Source organism: Capra hircus, chromosome 17 (genome assembly GCF_001704415.2).
Source record: "Capra hircus breed San Clemente chromosome 17, ASM170441v1, whole genome shotgun sequence".
Classification (NCBI taxonomy): domain Eukaryota; kingdom Metazoa; phylum Chordata; class Mammalia; order Artiodactyla; family Bovidae; genus Capra; species Capra hircus.
In genome coordinates, this window is record NC_030824.1 from 25,891,864 (window position 1) to 25,909,034 (window position 17,171).

Below are 17,171 nucleotides of genomic sequence, written 5' to 3' on the forward strand. Positions count from 1 at the left end.
TGACTAATTTTATCTATAGACTCAGTCCAGCCCATCCCCTAGGATATTCTGAAGCAGATCCCAACATGTTGGCATTTTATCCATCAGTGTGAGTGCATGTATCTCCAAAAGATAAGGGCTGTTCTTAACATAACCACAGTAAAATGATTAATGTTGGCTCTCCCAACAAAGTGTATTTTTCCTCCCGTGTTCTTTGTCTGGGGTTTATGAGGAACGTGCACACCCTGCACAGTCCAGGTGCGCAGCGTTGCATGATCAGCACAGAGACTGACTGTGCCCCCTTTGGCTCTGACTTACAAAACAGCGCTCTGTGCGCATTCGTCGCTCAGTCGTGTCTCTTTGCCACCCTGTGGACTGTAGCCCACCAGGCTCCTCTGTCCATGAGGTTCTCCAGGCAAGAATGCTGGAGTGGGGTGCCATTCCCTTCTCCAGGGGATCTTCCTGACCCAGGGCTCAAACCCGGGTGTCCTGCATTGCAGGCAGATTCTTTGCCATCTGAGCCATCAGGGAAGCCCAGTTTACCAACATTGAACATCTTAGGGTGTGCTTTGTAGCTTGAGGTGATTATTGACAAGAGATGATTATATTTCGGTGATCGGGTTATTTGCCAGCTTCTAGTCACACGTGGATTTGGAACCATAAAATGCTGAAAGTGGGGATGCCTCTGGGGTCAGCTGAGTGAGCTCACCCTCACAACCCCAGCCACTTCAGAACCTGCCTTGGTTAACCCAGATCCACTTCCTTCTCAGAGTTAGCTCATTTGTGCTGCACTTAAAATCACCCTTCATTGAGGTTTACTTGAATAGCTTTCATCAGTAATAACACATGGTTTTTAAAATAATGTGTCTTATTACAACCAATTAGGTGTTGTTAGAAGCCGTTTACCATAGTGTCTGAGGAAGAAGGGACCCAGTGAGTGAGTGTTGAGTGGATGGGGGGGAAGGGGAAGAAGATTGTTTCCTTTTGGGCCTTTGTATTTCTCTTAAATTAAAAATTCCAAATATTCTAGTAGAGAAAAAATTGAACCACCTAAATTTTTGTTACCTTAGGTTTAAAATTGTCTTACAGGTTCCGAAAATAGTTTAACATAATGCCTGGCACAAAGTAGGCACCCAGTCAAATGTTTGCTGAATAAAGGAATAGATTATCTTGCTTTTGTTTAAAAAAAAAAAGTTTATTTTATACAGTTGGGACTTTTTTTTTAGAAGTAACTTTTAATAGTGGAGTCGCATCATATGCTTACTTACGGAAACTCAGCTATGTGCTGAGCCCAGAAAAAAGAAGGAAAACGTCAACAAAAATTGACCATTTGGCCCTGCAGTGACCCCAGCTGGCACTCGGTGTGTGCATCCTGACGTGGCCCAAGTTGGAGCCGGTGCTTTGCAGTGCCCTGCATCTAGCCTGGGGTGTGTGACATCCTTCTAAAGGCTCTCTGACATCATGGGCACTACCTACTGCCCCTAAACCCTCCCTTTGCGTAAGATGTGGCTCCACTCTAGACGTTGCTCCCACCAACTGATGCTCATGTGAATGGTGGGGCCGAGATTTTTGCTCTGTGCTTCCAGTTACTTAAAAATGTATTACCATTTTCACCTTTTCTCAATAGCTTCATTTGCTCCAATAAGCTTTGCAATCAAGGCCAAAGAAAATGATCTACTTCCCCTGGAAAAAAATCGTGTTAAGCTAGATGATGACAGTGATGATGATGAAGAAAGCAAAGAAGGCCAAGAAAGTTCTAGTAGTGCTACAAACACTAACCCGGCAGTTGCCCCACCCTGTGTAGTTGTTGAGGAGAAGCGGCCTCAACTTACCCAGGAGGAGCTAGAAGCAAAGCAAGGTTTGTCAAATGTTTTAAACTTCTTAAAAGAAAAGTATGTACATACAAGATTAACCTACTAAGCCAAAAATACAGGACTGCAGACTAGAGTCTCCAGCCTTTGGAGTCAGACCACTGGGGAGCTGTGTGATGTTTCTGTTCAGCTGAGAAGCTCTCAGTCAGATGAGGAGCGCTGCTGCTCATTAAGCTCAGACGCAGTGCCCTCGGCGTCCGAGGAGGAGCTGAGAGTGGCCAAGAGTGCTTTAATGGCAGCCCTGGGGCAAATGCTCAGCCCGCGTTCTCAGCTCGGGTTAATGTTCTGAGCCAGCAGGTTCCCTTCTGTGAGGCCTCTCCCTACAGAACCATCGGACCCTTGAAGGGGCCGGGGCCCCTGCTGGTTTTCAGACTGTGGCTCGTCTTCATGGGTCACAGTGTGGCCACCGCTTGCCTCTGACACATGACCAGCAGTGTTCTACCCTTCTTTCAAAATAAGCACTATTCTTCTCTAACTAAAGTCATTAACAATCCTTAACTGGTTTTGTGAATTGCTTTTTCTGTGTATGCACAGACAGATCACACAGCATTGGTAAAAGGTAACTCTTTAACCACAGGAGGTCCTGGAACTTGTGATATGCTATAGTTCTCTCCCCAGCACACGTGTGTTCATGCCTGTGTCGCTAAATCTGCATTTACTACGTGTGAACTCAACTGTGTGTCGGTTCATTTGGCATAAAACACTTCACAGAGTGTTCATTGCCCGGTATGGCTGTTTGGGCACTTGTATATGAGAACCATTCCAAGAGTCTCATCATTCCAGGTTTCACTGCTATGGAACCCCATCAGCTTTCTGACTTTCAGTTTGAAAGTAAATTTATGAAAAGTACTAATAATAAGCATCATAAACTAATTCTTTCAGAAATCTGTTTGCCTGATTTGTTGACCTTTCCTGAAATCGGTATCACGTTCATGTTTTAAACTGCATTGTATCTCATGACTGTGCTACTGCCCATGAAAATTAAAACAGCAAGGTATTTATAAAATACTGCTTGCTCTAAACATCTTTTTTCTTTGTTTATTCCTTAAGCAAAGCAAAAGTTGGAGGATCGACTGGCAGCTGCTGCCAGGGAAAAGCTGGCCCAAGCGTCTAAGGAATCAAAGGAGAAACAGCTCCAAGCAGAACGTAAAAGAAAAGCCGCTTTATTTTTACAGACCTTAAAAAATCCTCTGCCAGAAGCAGAAGTCGGGAAAGTTGAAGAGAGTCCTTTCAGCGTAGAGGTGAGTTTAAAAAGGGTCCGCCATCAGTGCTCTGAACCAAGCACCATTGGTAGAAGTACCTGTGTGTGAATCCTGTAGCCTCTCAGCTCTTGAGCTGTGTGAAGGCTATGGGCAGCCCCTGCGTCTCTCCCCTATGGGATGGAGCGCCTGTCCAGGCAGACTATGGAGGCACCATAGAGTTCAGTTCCAGACCTGGCAGCAAAGTGAGGCATGCAGATTTCTTGGTTTCCCCATGTGTGTAACAGTTACGTTATACTATACCGTAGTCTCTGAAGTGTGCAAGCACATATGCCTGAAAGATAAATACATACCTTAATTTAAAAATCCTTTGATGCCCAAAAATGCCAGCCATCATCTGAGCCTTTAGCAAGTCATAACCGTTTTGCAGTAGTAACTTCACTGATCACAGATCAAATAATGAAAACGGTCTGAAATAATGCAAGAATTACCAGACTGTGACACCAGATGTGAAGTAAGCATATGATGTTGGGAGGATGGCCTTAACAGACTTGCTCGACACAGAGCTGCCACAAACCTGCAATTTGTAAAAAGAAAAAGAAAAAAAAAAAACACAGTATCTGTGAATTCCAACAATTTGGGAAAAAACAAACCATAGTATCTGTGAAGATGAGGTCTGCCTGTACTGTATAGCTGGGGTCAGCAAGAGTCTGATGGAGATTCCCAGAATGTACATGCACACACCACATTCTGGGTGCAGTGTCACAGTCCAGGCCTCTGGGCCCAGGCTGGGAGCCTGTGCTTTGTGGCGACCTCCAAGGAGCAACAGAACTTCGCCTCTGAGGCACTCACCTTAGGCCTGGACAGACCCGCCGGAACACTCATGTTCCTGCCATCGTAGCAGCCCTTGAGCTCACGCTTAGGGTTATAGTCTTATTCAGGGATCTAGGTTACTGTCAGCACTTTAACTAAAAGAAAAGTGAGATAAGATGCAGTCACTGTCATCTTCTCTTAAGGCAAGTTTCCTAAGCTGTAGGACCAGAACTTAGCCCCCCGGCCCATTTCTTCCCTTCAGAAGGCTGTGGAGGGGGGCTTGGACTGCTCAGAGCAGGGTTCACGCCACTTCGCCAAGTGTCCCCGAAATGTCTTTTGCAGCTCTTTCCCCTGTAATGTAGACGGGCCCTGTGCGTCTTTTACTTTAATTACGTTGACATTTCTAAGAGTCTAGAGCCATTATTCACAACTGATTTTTGCTGCATGTAGCCACAGGTTTATTTGTTTCTCCTTGGAAAGCAGCATTTTTCAGCATTGTGTTGAAGGTCAAATCAGTTTTCTGAAATTCAAATCTGGCAGGAGGCCTCAAAAATAGTAGCTGGATCAGACTGGGGAGCAGCGAGCGCCGGCTTACATGGCGCCTTCAGATGCGTCCGTCCCCCGTTGGGGAGGGCCTCACTGCCACCAGCTGGGCCAAAAATAAGCATGCCCAGGAAGGCACCCTCGGTCATCACCTAGCTTTGGGAGGACCTCTGGACCAGTGCAGAGGTGAAACCAGCAGCCACTAAGACTGCGTTAGATGTAAAAGGAAGAAGAGGCAGGATATGGAGCAGCTCCACTTTTATGGTTGCAGCTGTAAAAATTATGCATATAGCACCAGGGCAGGTTCTTAGGAAGACAGGGAACTGCCTCCATGGGAGGGGTGTGAGTGGCTATTTTCGTTTTCCTTATTGTTTGGATGTCACTTAGGCAGTGAATAAAGGACTTAATTAAAAGTTATCCACGTACATAGATACTTTCACCAACTATTCTACATGGGTGCATCTATATTTTCTAATAAAATTGTGACTAAATGCAAACTCAATCACAGCCAGAGTCCTTCATCGTTAATCCAGTTTTTCTGTCTGCTGTACTGCCAGTATTGTCACAGGTACCAGAATCGCTTCTTTATAAACACAAAATAGCCTGAGACTTAGGTTCTTATCTTGTTTGTCTTTTTTGTGGCATCTCCCCACTGTGTTCTTCTCAAGCATGTATTTTAAATCTGTAATACCTTAGAAATGAGTGCTTATGCTTCATGTTTAAATCATTGGGTCGATCTTCCTGGACGTCTAGTGGGAAAGATTACAGCTACTAAACTATTTCAACAAAAATGTTAACGGTGCTTGCAGGTGGTGATAGATATCTTTAATGACTTTGAAACAAAATACCTGAATTAAATTGGCAGCTATCATAAATGAGATTCACACTTGAAAATATTTTCAGTCTAAAGCAGCTTCTGGAGACAGGTGACCCTGATTCTGTTGACCGTTTCCTGTGCACTGGACTCACACGCTGACGTGTCCGACCCCACTGCTCAGGTGTATCATTTTAGTGTCCAGGGGACTTGGAGTGCAGTGGTGTCAGCCCAGTGGGAATAGACGGCACCCCAGCTCCATTCTGAGCAGACCCACATAGGGCTGAATAGGGTCATTCAAAACCTGGCACCTTGTAGCTTATCTGCCTGAGAGGCACTTTCTGTTTTTACTTTGCTTTGTATAAAAGCAGTACATACATATGGTTTATAAGTTCAAATGCTCAAGAGAAGTGTAAAGTAAAGAGTAAAAGTCTTTTACTATTTTAACCCTTTTTAAGGATACAGTTCAGTGGCACCAAGTACATTTATGTTGTTAGGCAACCATCACCACCATCCCTCTTGAAAACTTTTTCATCTCCCCAAACGGAAACTGTCCCCGTTAAACACCAACTCCCCACTCCCCTTCCCCAGCCTCTGGCACCCACCATCATACTTATCTACATATAGATTTTTTTAAATATTAGTTACTTATTTGACTGTAGCAGGTCTTAGCTACAGCATTCAGGATTTTCAGTCTTTGTTGCGACCCATAGGATCTTTAGTTGTGGCATGCAAACTCTTAGTTGTGGCACGTGGGATCTAGTTCCCCAACCAGGGATCGAGCCCAGGTCCCCTGCATTGGGAGCATGGAGCCTTAGCCACTGGGCCACCAGGGAAGTAAGTTCTGTATGTATAGAGTATTACCATAGGACTGTGCCCTATCCATTTTTCTGGTGTCTTGATTTTTTTCACTGGCTCCAGAGATCTTGCCATACCAGTGTCAGAGTGATGCTTGATGTGTAATAAACACTTGGTAACTGTTCTCTGGATGCATGACCGTCAGTCCTTTCACGCATCAGCCCTTATGTCAAGCTACTCTGCGTGTGCTGTGCGCTGTTCACCCCTCCCTGCTCAAGAAGCACAGGCCCTACTCGGGGTTTTACTGTATAGCGGCTCCTGTGACTTGTGCACTCACTGAGGTGAGTGTACGCACAGAGTAAATTCCTGACCATGGAATTGTTTATTACATTTCCGATTTTTAAATTTAGTTTACCTTTAAATTAGGCCCTACAACGGTTATTGCTCTTCTGGGGTGGGGTGGGGATGTTTTTGTTTTGTGTGTCTCCCTTGTGTATGAATATAGCTTTGTTGCCTCCCTGTCAGCATTGGTTATCATCCACCTTAATTCTCAGTCTGATAGGTGGGAAAATATGTTATCTCTTTGGTGTGACTACTTACTTTAATTATAGGGGACACTGAGTAACTTTGCACAGGCTTCACGGCCTTTCCGTTCTCCTGAGAACACCCTCTGTGGCCTTTGCTTTTCTCCTGGCTGATTGTCTTGTCTCTGCTGTTTTTGTGTTAGCTCTGTGTCATCAGCATTACCAGAAGTTTCTTTTTTGTCTCTTAATCTGCCCCACTGGGAGTTTATTTCACTTTGAGGAGCATATAGCTAGGCACAACACAAACGACTAAACCACATACCTTTTCCCACTGGTGTAAAGGACTCCCTTTATTGTATACTAAATTCCCACTTGTGTTTGCTCTGTTTTTACATTCTTGTCTGTTCAATTCCTTTGGTCTGTTTGTTAGGAGAGGTGATTTTATGCTTAGGTATAACTTTTAAGGATATCTTAAAGTGTATTTATTGACGTGGACAAATACTAGTATGTTAAATGTTTAAGCAGTATATAAAATATATAAAAACCTATTCATAAGTAGTATTTAGAAATCTGTGTATATATCATCCCATTTTGTGTGTGTGTGTCCGTGCACACGTGCACTGTTATTCAAAATGAAGAGAAATCAGAAGTTTTGAATCAAGTCTCTGTTGAATCATGGCATCGTTTATGTGGTAACAACAGACTTCAGTACTTCTGTTTAGATGCAGTGACTTTTTTCAGGCTAATGATCCTGCCAGGTTTAAGGTCCAGCAAGACTTCCCTGGTGGCTCAGACAGTAAAGCATCTGCCTATAGTACTGGAGACCCAGGTTCAATCCCTGGGTCGGGAGGATCTCCTGGAAAAGGCAATGGCAACCCACTCCAGTACTCTTGCCTGGAAAATCCCATGGACGGAGGAGCCTACAGTCCATGGGGTCGAAAAGAGTGAGACACGACTGAGCAACTTCACTTTCACTTTCACTTTTCAAGAGTTTGGAAAGAAAAGGGGAACAACAATCAACCCATGTTCGCTGAGCCTCTGTGATAATTCAGGGAGCTTTGGGGTATGAGTTAGAAACTGTTTCTCATGACCAGTCGCTTTTGAGTGGCTGGCATCTACACATGAACATTTCTACCACGCCAACCCTGTAAGGGGCAGAGCAGCTCTGAGTGTGTGGATGAGGACCCCGGGCCCCCAGGTCAGCAGAGGCGGCAGCGGGACTGTGAGGAACCTGGGTCATTTGGAGAGGTGACAGTAGCGAGGAGGCCCAGAGGCTCGCCTGTGGGGGAGGCCGGTGAAGCCCGTGCAGGCAGTGATAATGCCTGCAACCCTGCATCAGAGAGTCTGTGGAGGAGGCACAGAACAAGTCAGTGACACAGGCAGGTGTGGGAGAGGCTGAACCACTGGCTGCAGTACGAGTGGGACACTGACGAGCTAAAGCAGTGTTTCCACGGGAAGAATATGTATGGAGCAGCATTGGCAAGGCTGGCAGCAGCACGCCCAAGCAAACACAGCTGATGAGGGGAGGAGAGGGTGCCAACAGAGTGGAAAACGCAGGGTCATCTGGACAGAGGCCTCAGCGATCAGACCTGGGCCATTGCCCTGCCTGGGAGGGTTGCAGGGGTGTGCCCAGCACCGGTAGAAATTTGCAAATACAGTTCTAGAGGATGCATTTCAAAGTCCGATTTCAAACGTTATCTTGAGTCTTTTGTATAATTATCCCATTTCCTAGGTACTGTAGTGTTACTTCAGAAATAAGATTTTATTTTAAAATGTCTGTTAGTCTGCTTTTGAGCAATTTGTTTTCCCACAGCAGGAAATAGTAGTTGCTAGTTTGTGTGCTAACTTGTTGGCAAATACTTCGTTGTGATCAAAGACAAATTAATATTTTTCAGTGTTACCAACAAAAGGGATGTCAGTTTTTAAATACCCGTATGAGTAACTGATCTTGATAAAGTTCCTTTTGGTTTTGCCCTCCCACGATTCAGACCAGCCTGTGCTCTCCCCTCGCCCATGATGATTTGTGCCTTGGTCATCCTTGCTGGAATGTTAACATTCTGTCCGTGAGAGGCTGCTTTGCTTGTTTGGCACTGGTTGGCATGTGGTTCTGTTGCTGTGTCTCCTGTGGGCATCGCAAGCAGCTTTTCACAGGTCACTGTGTGCCAGGCCTTAGCCAGACACCTTCAGAAACCAGACACAGAACATGTGGGGCTGCAAGGAAGGTCTTGACTCAGCAGTGGCTTAGTCTCTCAGGTTATTCATATAATTTAGAGTATAAATTAACAGGTCATTTGACTCCTTCAGGATATACACTATACAGTATGGTAGCTGCTAACCACATGTGGCAATTTCAGTTTTGTTTCTGTTAAAGTTTTTTTTTTTTTTAATGTAGACCATTTTTAAAGTCTTTATTGAATTTCTTACAATATTGCTTCTGCTTAATGTTTTGATTTTTTTTGGCCAGGTGGCATGTGGGAGAGACCAGGGATCAAGCCTGCACCCCCTGCATTGGAAGGCAAAGTCTTAACCACTGGACCACCAGGGGACTCCCTGGCAGTTTCAGTTAAACTTAATTAAATTTGGACTTCAGGTCCTTGACCACACTAGCCATATTTCAGGTACTCCATAGCCACACATGGCTGGTAGCTAAATGCAGCAGAAACAGAACATTTCCACCACCACAGCACGGCCTACATTACAGAGCTAGCTGGGTATTCATTCTTTTTTGCCAGCAGTTTAAAAATCCAGATTGCTGCATCAGTCAGGGCTCTATATTACACATGCTAGAAACCTACCCTACTGCCCCCAAACGACTTAAGCAAAACCACTAACTAGTCGGGTTTGCTTTCTGAGTTGTGAGGGTAGCATGGCTCACGGGACGTCACAAGAAATCTCAAGGGTGCATCCGCAGGCCCAGCCTCCCCTGGCTGGCCACGCTCTCCAGCTCTGCATTGTGACAGCTGTCATATCAATGTGCATTTAAAAAAAAAAATTAATAAATTTCTGTGTAGCCATTTTAATACTGAAGATGGAAGAAAAACATTTTTGGCATATTATTATTTTATTATTTCAAGAAAGATAAAAAATACAACTGAAATGCCAAAAATAAAAAAATGTGTGCAGTGTCTAGAGAAGGTGCTGCAGCAGATCAGATGTGTTAGAAGTGGTTTTTGAAGTTTAGTGCTGGAGATTTCTCACTAGACAAGGCTCCATAGTTGGGTAGACCAGTTGATAGCTTTCAAATCAAGACATTAATTAAGAACAGTCAGTGTTATACCACCTGGGAGATAGCCGACACACTCAAAATATTCAAATCAGGAACTGAGGATCATTTGCACCAGCTTGGTTGGGTTAATCACTTTGATGTCTGGGCTCCATGTAAGTTAAGCAAGAAAACCTTCCTGACCATACTTCCGCATACAATTCTTTACTGAAATGTAATGAAACAGTCCATTTTTAAAACAAATTGTGACAGGCGATGAAAGTATATACAATAATGTGGAACAGAAAAGATCATGAGGCAGGCCAAATGCACCAAAGGCCAGTCTTCAGTATACAGTAGTATTGGAAGGGAGTCCTCTATTATGAGCTCCTTCCGGAAAACCAGATGGATTAATTCCAACAAGTACTGCTTCAAAATAGACCAAACTTAAAGCAGCACTCCACAAAAAGCGTCTGGAAATAGTCGACAGAACACAAATAATCTTCCATTGGGGTAACACAAGGCCGCGCGTTTCTTTAACGATCAGACAAAAGCCACCTGGCTGAGGAGGCAGCTGTTTGCCTGGCTGGGAGTTCTGATCCATCTGCTGTATTCACCAGACATTGCACCTTCAGATGTCCATATATTTCAGTCTTTACAAAGTTCTCTTAGTGGAAGAAATTTCAGTTTCCTGAAAGACTGTAAAAGACACCTGGCTCAAAAAGATAAAAAGTGTTGGAAAGATGGAATTACAAAAGTGAGAGAAGTCGCTTAGTCATGTCTGACTCTGCAACACTATGGACTGTAGCCCACCAGGCTCCTCCTCCGTCCATGGGATTTTCCAGGCAAGAATACTGGAGTGGGTTGCCATTTTTTTCTCCAGGAGATCGTCCTGACCCAGGGATTGAACTCAGGCCTCCCACATTGCAGGCAGACTCTTTACCCTCTGAGCCACCAGGGAATCCCTGGAATTACAAAACTGCCTGGGAAACAGCAGAAGGTAGTAGAACAGAATGAGTATGTTGTTCAGTGCAGTTCTTGGGGAAAATGAAAAATGTATCTTTTGTTTTTACTTAAAAACCAAAGGAGCTTTTTGGTCAACCCAGTAGTTCCATGGCTTGTGTCTAAATATCCATGAACAACTACTTCTGTGTTGCTGGAGTATGTACCCCACCCCCAGCTGTGCACACAGGAACGCCTTTGGTGTAGTTGGAGAGGCCAGAATGCACCCCTGTCCTGTCGTGTGCCATGTGCTGGGATGCTCCCTGACACTGGAGGCCAAGAAGCCCACCTCCCGAGCAGTCGTGGGGGCCCTGGGAGACCAGGTCCTCCTGCTTATGTTTGGGTAGAGCACCTGCGTCTCTGCAAGTCTCTTAAACTCTGCATTTTTACTTGCATTCTGGGCATAGGTACCACTGTGGGCTCAACTGGGCTCCTCCCTTGACTGCTGGTGACCCTGCGTGAGAGGCGTGACCTGAGTCTGTTTCTTGAGGTGCGGCCACAAGAGCCGCTGCCCTGGGCTGTAGGGTGCGTCATGAAGTTCCTGGGTTTCAGAAGCACTGGCATGTTGCGGAGAACGTACGTCTCCAGACTGCTGAGACATGCTGGCACACAGCCTGCCCCTGGAGCCACCACTGGGGGGCTACCACTGGGCGTGTAGGATTGGTTAGCCTGTTTCGTTGTTATTCTCAAGTCTAACTGCTGGGTTTTTAATGTCCTCTTTGTATTTTTAAGCTGAAAAAACGGTGAGGTCGTCACAATGCATCATCTTAATTCTGCCCAGCCAAGCGCCGGCCCCACCCCCACCCCCAAGTTGCTGATTTTTACTTTAATGGTGAAGGGTAATCGATCATTTTATTAGAATAAATAGATCCTATGACTTAATTGCAAGTTATATTTTTAATATATTGATTTACTTATTCCCTCGCCTCAAAATGAAATAAACTATAACCACAGCAGTAAAATAAGTGTTACTAACAATGGGCATTAGGACAAAGGCAACAGAAGCAGTAATGAAGTTCAGAGACACAAATCATCAGGCTGGCAGCAACGTATAAACGGGAATTCATCTAATGAGCTGCCACGCCCCCCTCCTGCTGGCCTGGTGTGGCTGCCCGCAGTGCCTCGTCCCCCTGGTTCCTGTCCTTTGTAGACATCCTTGGGGGGACGTACTTTCCCCTTCTCCCCCTCTTAGTGCAGCGCACATTATCACTCATCAGTGCCATCTTCTGTCCCCTGTGCAGGAGAAGGAGAAAGCCATCCCGTGTTCTCTTCATTCAACCATCCACTTAGATAAAAGATGGAGTCTCAGTTCTAAAACGGGCTCTCTGGTTCCCAAGGGAATTCCCCACAGCTGCCCTGACTGCCCTGTGGTCCCTGGGCCCTGACCTTCAGCGTTCCTAGAGGCCTCGCGTGTGCTGGCCTGGAAATTCTTAGTGGTGACTTTTACCCCCAATTCCAACTCACTTTTTCATGCAGGGTGTGTGTGTGTGCGCTCAGTCGTGTCTGACTCTCTGTGGTCCCATCGACTGTAGCCCACCAGGCTCCTCTGCCCATGGGAGTCTCCAGGCAAGAATACTGGAGTAGGTTGCCATTTCCTCCTCCAGGTATCTTCCCGACCCAGGGATCCAACCTGCATCTCTTGCATCTGCTGCATTGGCAGGTGAATTCTTCATCACTAGTGCCACCTAAGACCTACATATATTCCTAATTTAGAGTCCATGGTTATTGGGGTGTTTTAATGCACTAAAAGCTGGTTTTCCACCCTGGCAACAGCAGAGTTCTCTACAGGCCAGTGGATGCCGGGGTGAAGGGGGCAGCATTTCCCTTCCTCCAGCCTCTAAAGTTAGAAAACTCACTACATTTTATTAGTCTTAATTTATTGTATCATTTTGTATGTGTATTTAGAGAGTGCCAGAATGGGAATTAGGTGTTCTTAGATGTAAAGTTTTGTATCTACATGTTAGAATTGTTTAACAACCAATTATTTTAAAATTTAACCTGAAAAAATATTATTGCAGGACTTCCCTGGCGGTCCAGTGGTTAAGAATCCTCGATTCCACTGCAGGGGGCACAGGTTCGATCCCCAATTGAGGAACTAAGATCCTTCAAGCCATGCCAAGTGACACCAAAAAAAAAAAAAAAAAGGAAGAAAAAGATTACTGCACTAAAATAATTTGAAGTAAGAAAGACATTTTTGATAAGAAGAACTGTCTCATAATGAAATGGTTTCCCTGGAGACAGTTTAAGCAAAACCTTAAAAATGCCCTGGGCAGCATTGCCACGATGGAGAAGAGTGAAGGCCCGACAGGAACACCAGGCGGCCGTGTGCCCTTCCACAGGGGGCCTGGTTACTAAGAGTATTTCGGTGGGAATAAACTGCTTTGCGAGCAGGGCGTATTGTTCTTGAGCAGTTCTCAGCCCCACTGCCTCTCAGCTCACAGTAAATGAAAGATGTGAAGACAGTGTGTTGTGAGTGTAAACAACAGGAGACTGACAGGAAGGCAGAGCCCTGTTCTCTGGGCATACCCCTAACGGAGGGGCGACATCTTTGTCTGGTGGCTGCCCCACAAGACCACCATCACAGTTCCTTTCAAATGAGGGGAAGAAGCATAACTTCAGAAGAATCATTTGCACAAAGTGTTGTTTTGTCTCATCCAGTTGGCCTTATCCAAATGGACCCGAGGAGAAGGGAAGCCAGGCCTGCTGGAGCCCACCACCCGCCAACAGCCAGCACCCACTCAGGGCTGCAGCCACTGCCTGGGATTTTTTTATTTTCATGAACCTTAACAGCTTGAAAGTTCTGAGGCACAAAATGATAAATTCCAGATTTTTCGGTATATCTCTGTGTGTGGTGTTTACTGGCTATAGTTAAAATTCACATAAACTAATTCAAGGAAATGACCTTTCTCAGAAGGGGAAGGGTCTGAAGGTGGGTGGCTGCAATTGCAAATATAAAATGTGGTTTGGAGGGTGTTTTTTGTGGTTTTCTTGTGTGTGGCTTTTTTGGTTTTGTTTTTTGTAAATTCATTTTTTTTTATCTTACTGTGTGACATGGACAATGTTAATGTCAATAAAATAGGACTGCCACATCATTTTTAAAGTTGAGTAGTAATTCACTTCCTGGTTGGACCGTAGTGAACAAGTCCTAGAAATGGGACTGCTCTGGATGCACACTGCTGAGAGTGGTGGCTCCTTGGTGTATGTGCTGGTGTCTTGACATGAGAGTTCAGTAGGCAGCAGCCCTAAGATCTGTGCACTCTCTGTGTATCTGCCATACTTGGATAAAGCAGTCTGAAGACTGATAACCCATTAAGTGAAATTCTTTGCTGTATTGATAGACGTGGAGTAAGGCTGGCTTGTGGTGATGGGATTGTCTTGTCTGTGGTTCCCATTAGTGGCTTTATTTTTTTACTTTCAGTTTGACTGAGGTATAATTGTGTCACCTGAAAAAAGGTGCACATCAAGTTTTATTTGGGACAAAAATGAGGATGATAGCCCGGGGAGACAGCCTCTCAGACCTCTGAGGAACTGCTCCTGAGAGGTGGGGGGCGGGCCCATATATACGTGAGTTTGGTAAAAGCGGAATGTGCAGTGAAGCACACGTTTTGGCGGAAGATGGCTGCTTATCATGAGGAGCAGATGTCTCCATTAGTAATGTTAGTGCTTTTCCAGACATGAAGAGATGCAAGAATGGCTCTTAGAATCTTCTCCTGTAAAGGTCTAACTATCTGAAGGCACATTCTGCCAGTTTTTCCCGCAGCGCGGGAAGGCAGAGCCCTGTTCTCTGGGCATACTTAAAGGGCCTCTTTCCTGATCTCTGCACTGAACTTCTTTCAGGGTGTGTCAAAGGTCAGCAACTCCAGTGACCAGTGACTTCATCCTTGTAGCACCAGATGGTGAGGGACCATTTTCCAGTTAGCAGTTGACATGTAGCACTGTGTTCAAGGCTCATGGCATGATACGACTTACATAAAATATGCAGTAATCGACACAGTAAGTTAATATCCACCACCTCATACAAAGAAATGAATGTTCCTAGTGACAAATAATTTGTTATTTTTTTAATCAAAGAGGAACCTCTTTTGGTTCAGGCAGAGCAGAGATCCATAAAAACCTGGTGCTAGCAATTTGAAGAATCTCCTTTTTAGTGGAAAGTCACAATTATTTAGGAAAGAGCTGGCGGGGCTCTTCCTAACACAGCCCTCCATGTGCCGCGTTTCTTTTCTCAGATCCAGCCTCCAGAGCCTGGCAGGCTGGGGACGGGACCCTGCACAGGAAGGCTCGGCCGTGAGAGGTAGGCATTCGTGCTCTTGGCCTCTGAGGAGCCATCATTCTCCCAGAGATGCCGGGGGTATATTTAGAGCCACAGACGGAGGCATGGGCTGCTCCAACAAATGATAGTGCGCCAAAGTTGGAATCTTATAAACATACATTTTAAAACAGCATATCTTCCTTGCTGAAATCCGGACGTGTGCTTCTGTTTTCAGGAGGCTGGTACCGTGCCCTGTCCTCTACTGGCTGGAGGCAGACCTCTGCCAACTTTAGACGTGAAGCCTCCAGAAGGGCGCTCGAGCCGAAGCAAAGACCCGCCGAGAGAAGAAGAAAGAGAGAGGAAAAAGAAAAAGCACAAAAAACGGTCTCGAACAAGATCGCGATCTCCCAAGTATCATTCGTCATCCAAGTCCAGGTCTAGGTCTCACTCAAAAGCAAAGCATTGTCTTCCCAGTGCCTATCGGACAGCGCGGCGCTCGAGGTGAGTGTGCAGGGTGCCCCCGCGGCCGGGCGTCCGGTGCAGGGCGGATCCCGCTGCTCCTGCTCGCCAGCAGGGGGCGCGGGGCTCCCCTCCCCCGGCTTGCCGCAAGCACAGACCCACACACCTGCGTGTCTTTACGCAGAGATGCGCCCTGCAGTCTCATCTTTTCAAAATATTTTTTAACCTGACTTTCCAAAATGCATCAACTACTGTCAGGTTTTTCATAAAGGAGAGGTATTTGAATTTTTAACAGGTCTTGGGAGCAAGCCTGGCGTATTTGCTGAAAATGTGTGGAAAACTCACCGGGTTGGGGGCGTTTTGTTTGGTGAATGAGTCGACTTTCCCAGGCTAATTCCTTTTGAATGTGTATCTGCTGAAACGAGAGACATGTGCACTGTGTCTGTGTTCAGCTTCACTGGCACAGCACCTGCAAGTGCCCGTAAAGGAGGAAACACAGCGGCACAGATCTGTTTTCTCAATTAATCTGCTTCCCCAGCCTCCCACTAACAGTCACTGTTCAACCAAAAGCCACCTTCTGAGGAGCCAGCTTTTGAGGAAGCAGCTTAAGGTTTTATGCAACAGAAATAATAAACACGAAAACCTGTAAGGATCACAGAATTTAGTGCTTAGTGAAGCAGGTACTTTTCTGATTTTTAAAGCATCTGACTTGCAGGAGGTTCAGAAAAGCAAGTTTCTAGTTTTAAAACTTACCTCACGCCTTCTGATTTCTTACTGAGTGTCAATTGGACTTAGTTTCTCTAGCACAGCACTTGTACTAATCTACTTCTACAACTGATGTTCTTTCCTTTCCATGGGAAAAATGCAGATGGGCCTATACTTTCTATTTTTTATGTTTTAAAAAACTGTACTTGTATACACATTAGCCTTTCTTGAATATACCCTAAAACAACATGCTCCCTAATTTTTACCTAGACCAGACCTTCAAGGCTTGACAAGTATTTACCCTTCTCTACAATGAAATTAGGTTTACCTCCACGATAAATAAATTTGATCTTTGGCTCTGCATTTTTGTTAGTTCTTTAGAAGTTCTATCCCTTGCTGTCCCTCTCTCTCCCTTTCTCTCTCTCTCTCTCTCACACACGTATACACACACACACACATACCTTGTTGTTTAATTAAATGAACAACTTTGCTGACATATTTCCAATATTTGAAAGTCCCCAGGAACTTGTATGTATATATCAAAACTAGGGTTTCTTACTTGAAAAAATTTCTTATGATATAGTGGAAGTAAATAAACAGGCCTGTACAAGCCCGATGAATAATAACCATACCCAGTAAAATCCTTCCTAGATTTCATTTATTTCAGGGCTCAAAGAGAAGAAAGTATAATCTACTCCTAAATCCCCTTCTGGGGGCCTGATAATGCTCAGGGCTCCTTAGATCGCTTCTTATGTAAGAAATGAGTTGGTTTTCATGGTGCATGCTTAGCACAAATAGTAGGTGCAGGTGTCTAGTTCTTATGTGAACCCATCTGGTCAGACATAATGGCCACAGACTTTTCCCCAGGTTGGTCTCTTCAGAACTAGAAGTGTTTATGAAACACTTGGAATTTCAACTCTCTAGGATTTCTATGGTTTTTACTGACTATCTCTAGTAGAGTAAGTCATTATGTATATTATGTTAGTATTTTTAAAATAGCTTTTATTTTA

At 44.9% G+C, this 17,171-nt stretch overlaps 1 protein-coding gene across 9 annotated transcripts in view; it reads left to right on the forward strand.

Annotated features, from left to right (window-relative positions):
• The window catches only part of SFSWAP (splicing factor SWAP homolog), an 80,743-nt gene that overhangs the window by 45,610 nt on the left and 17,962 nt on the right, over window positions 1-17,171 (forward strand). For 8 of the 9 annotated variants that reach the window (XM_018061423.1, XM_018061422.1, XM_018061424.1 and 5 more), the window contains 3 exons: window positions 1,607-1,837; window positions 2,901-3,091; window positions 15,233-15,498. In XM_018061423.1, coding sequence (XP_017916912.1) covers window positions 1,607-1,837; window positions 2,901-3,091; window positions 15,233-15,498 — 688 coding nt within the window. The remainder of the gene's footprint in view (window positions 1-1,606; window positions 1,838-2,900; window positions 3,092-15,232; window positions 15,499-17,171) is intronic. The other variant, XM_018061426.1, reaches the window with a different exon arrangement.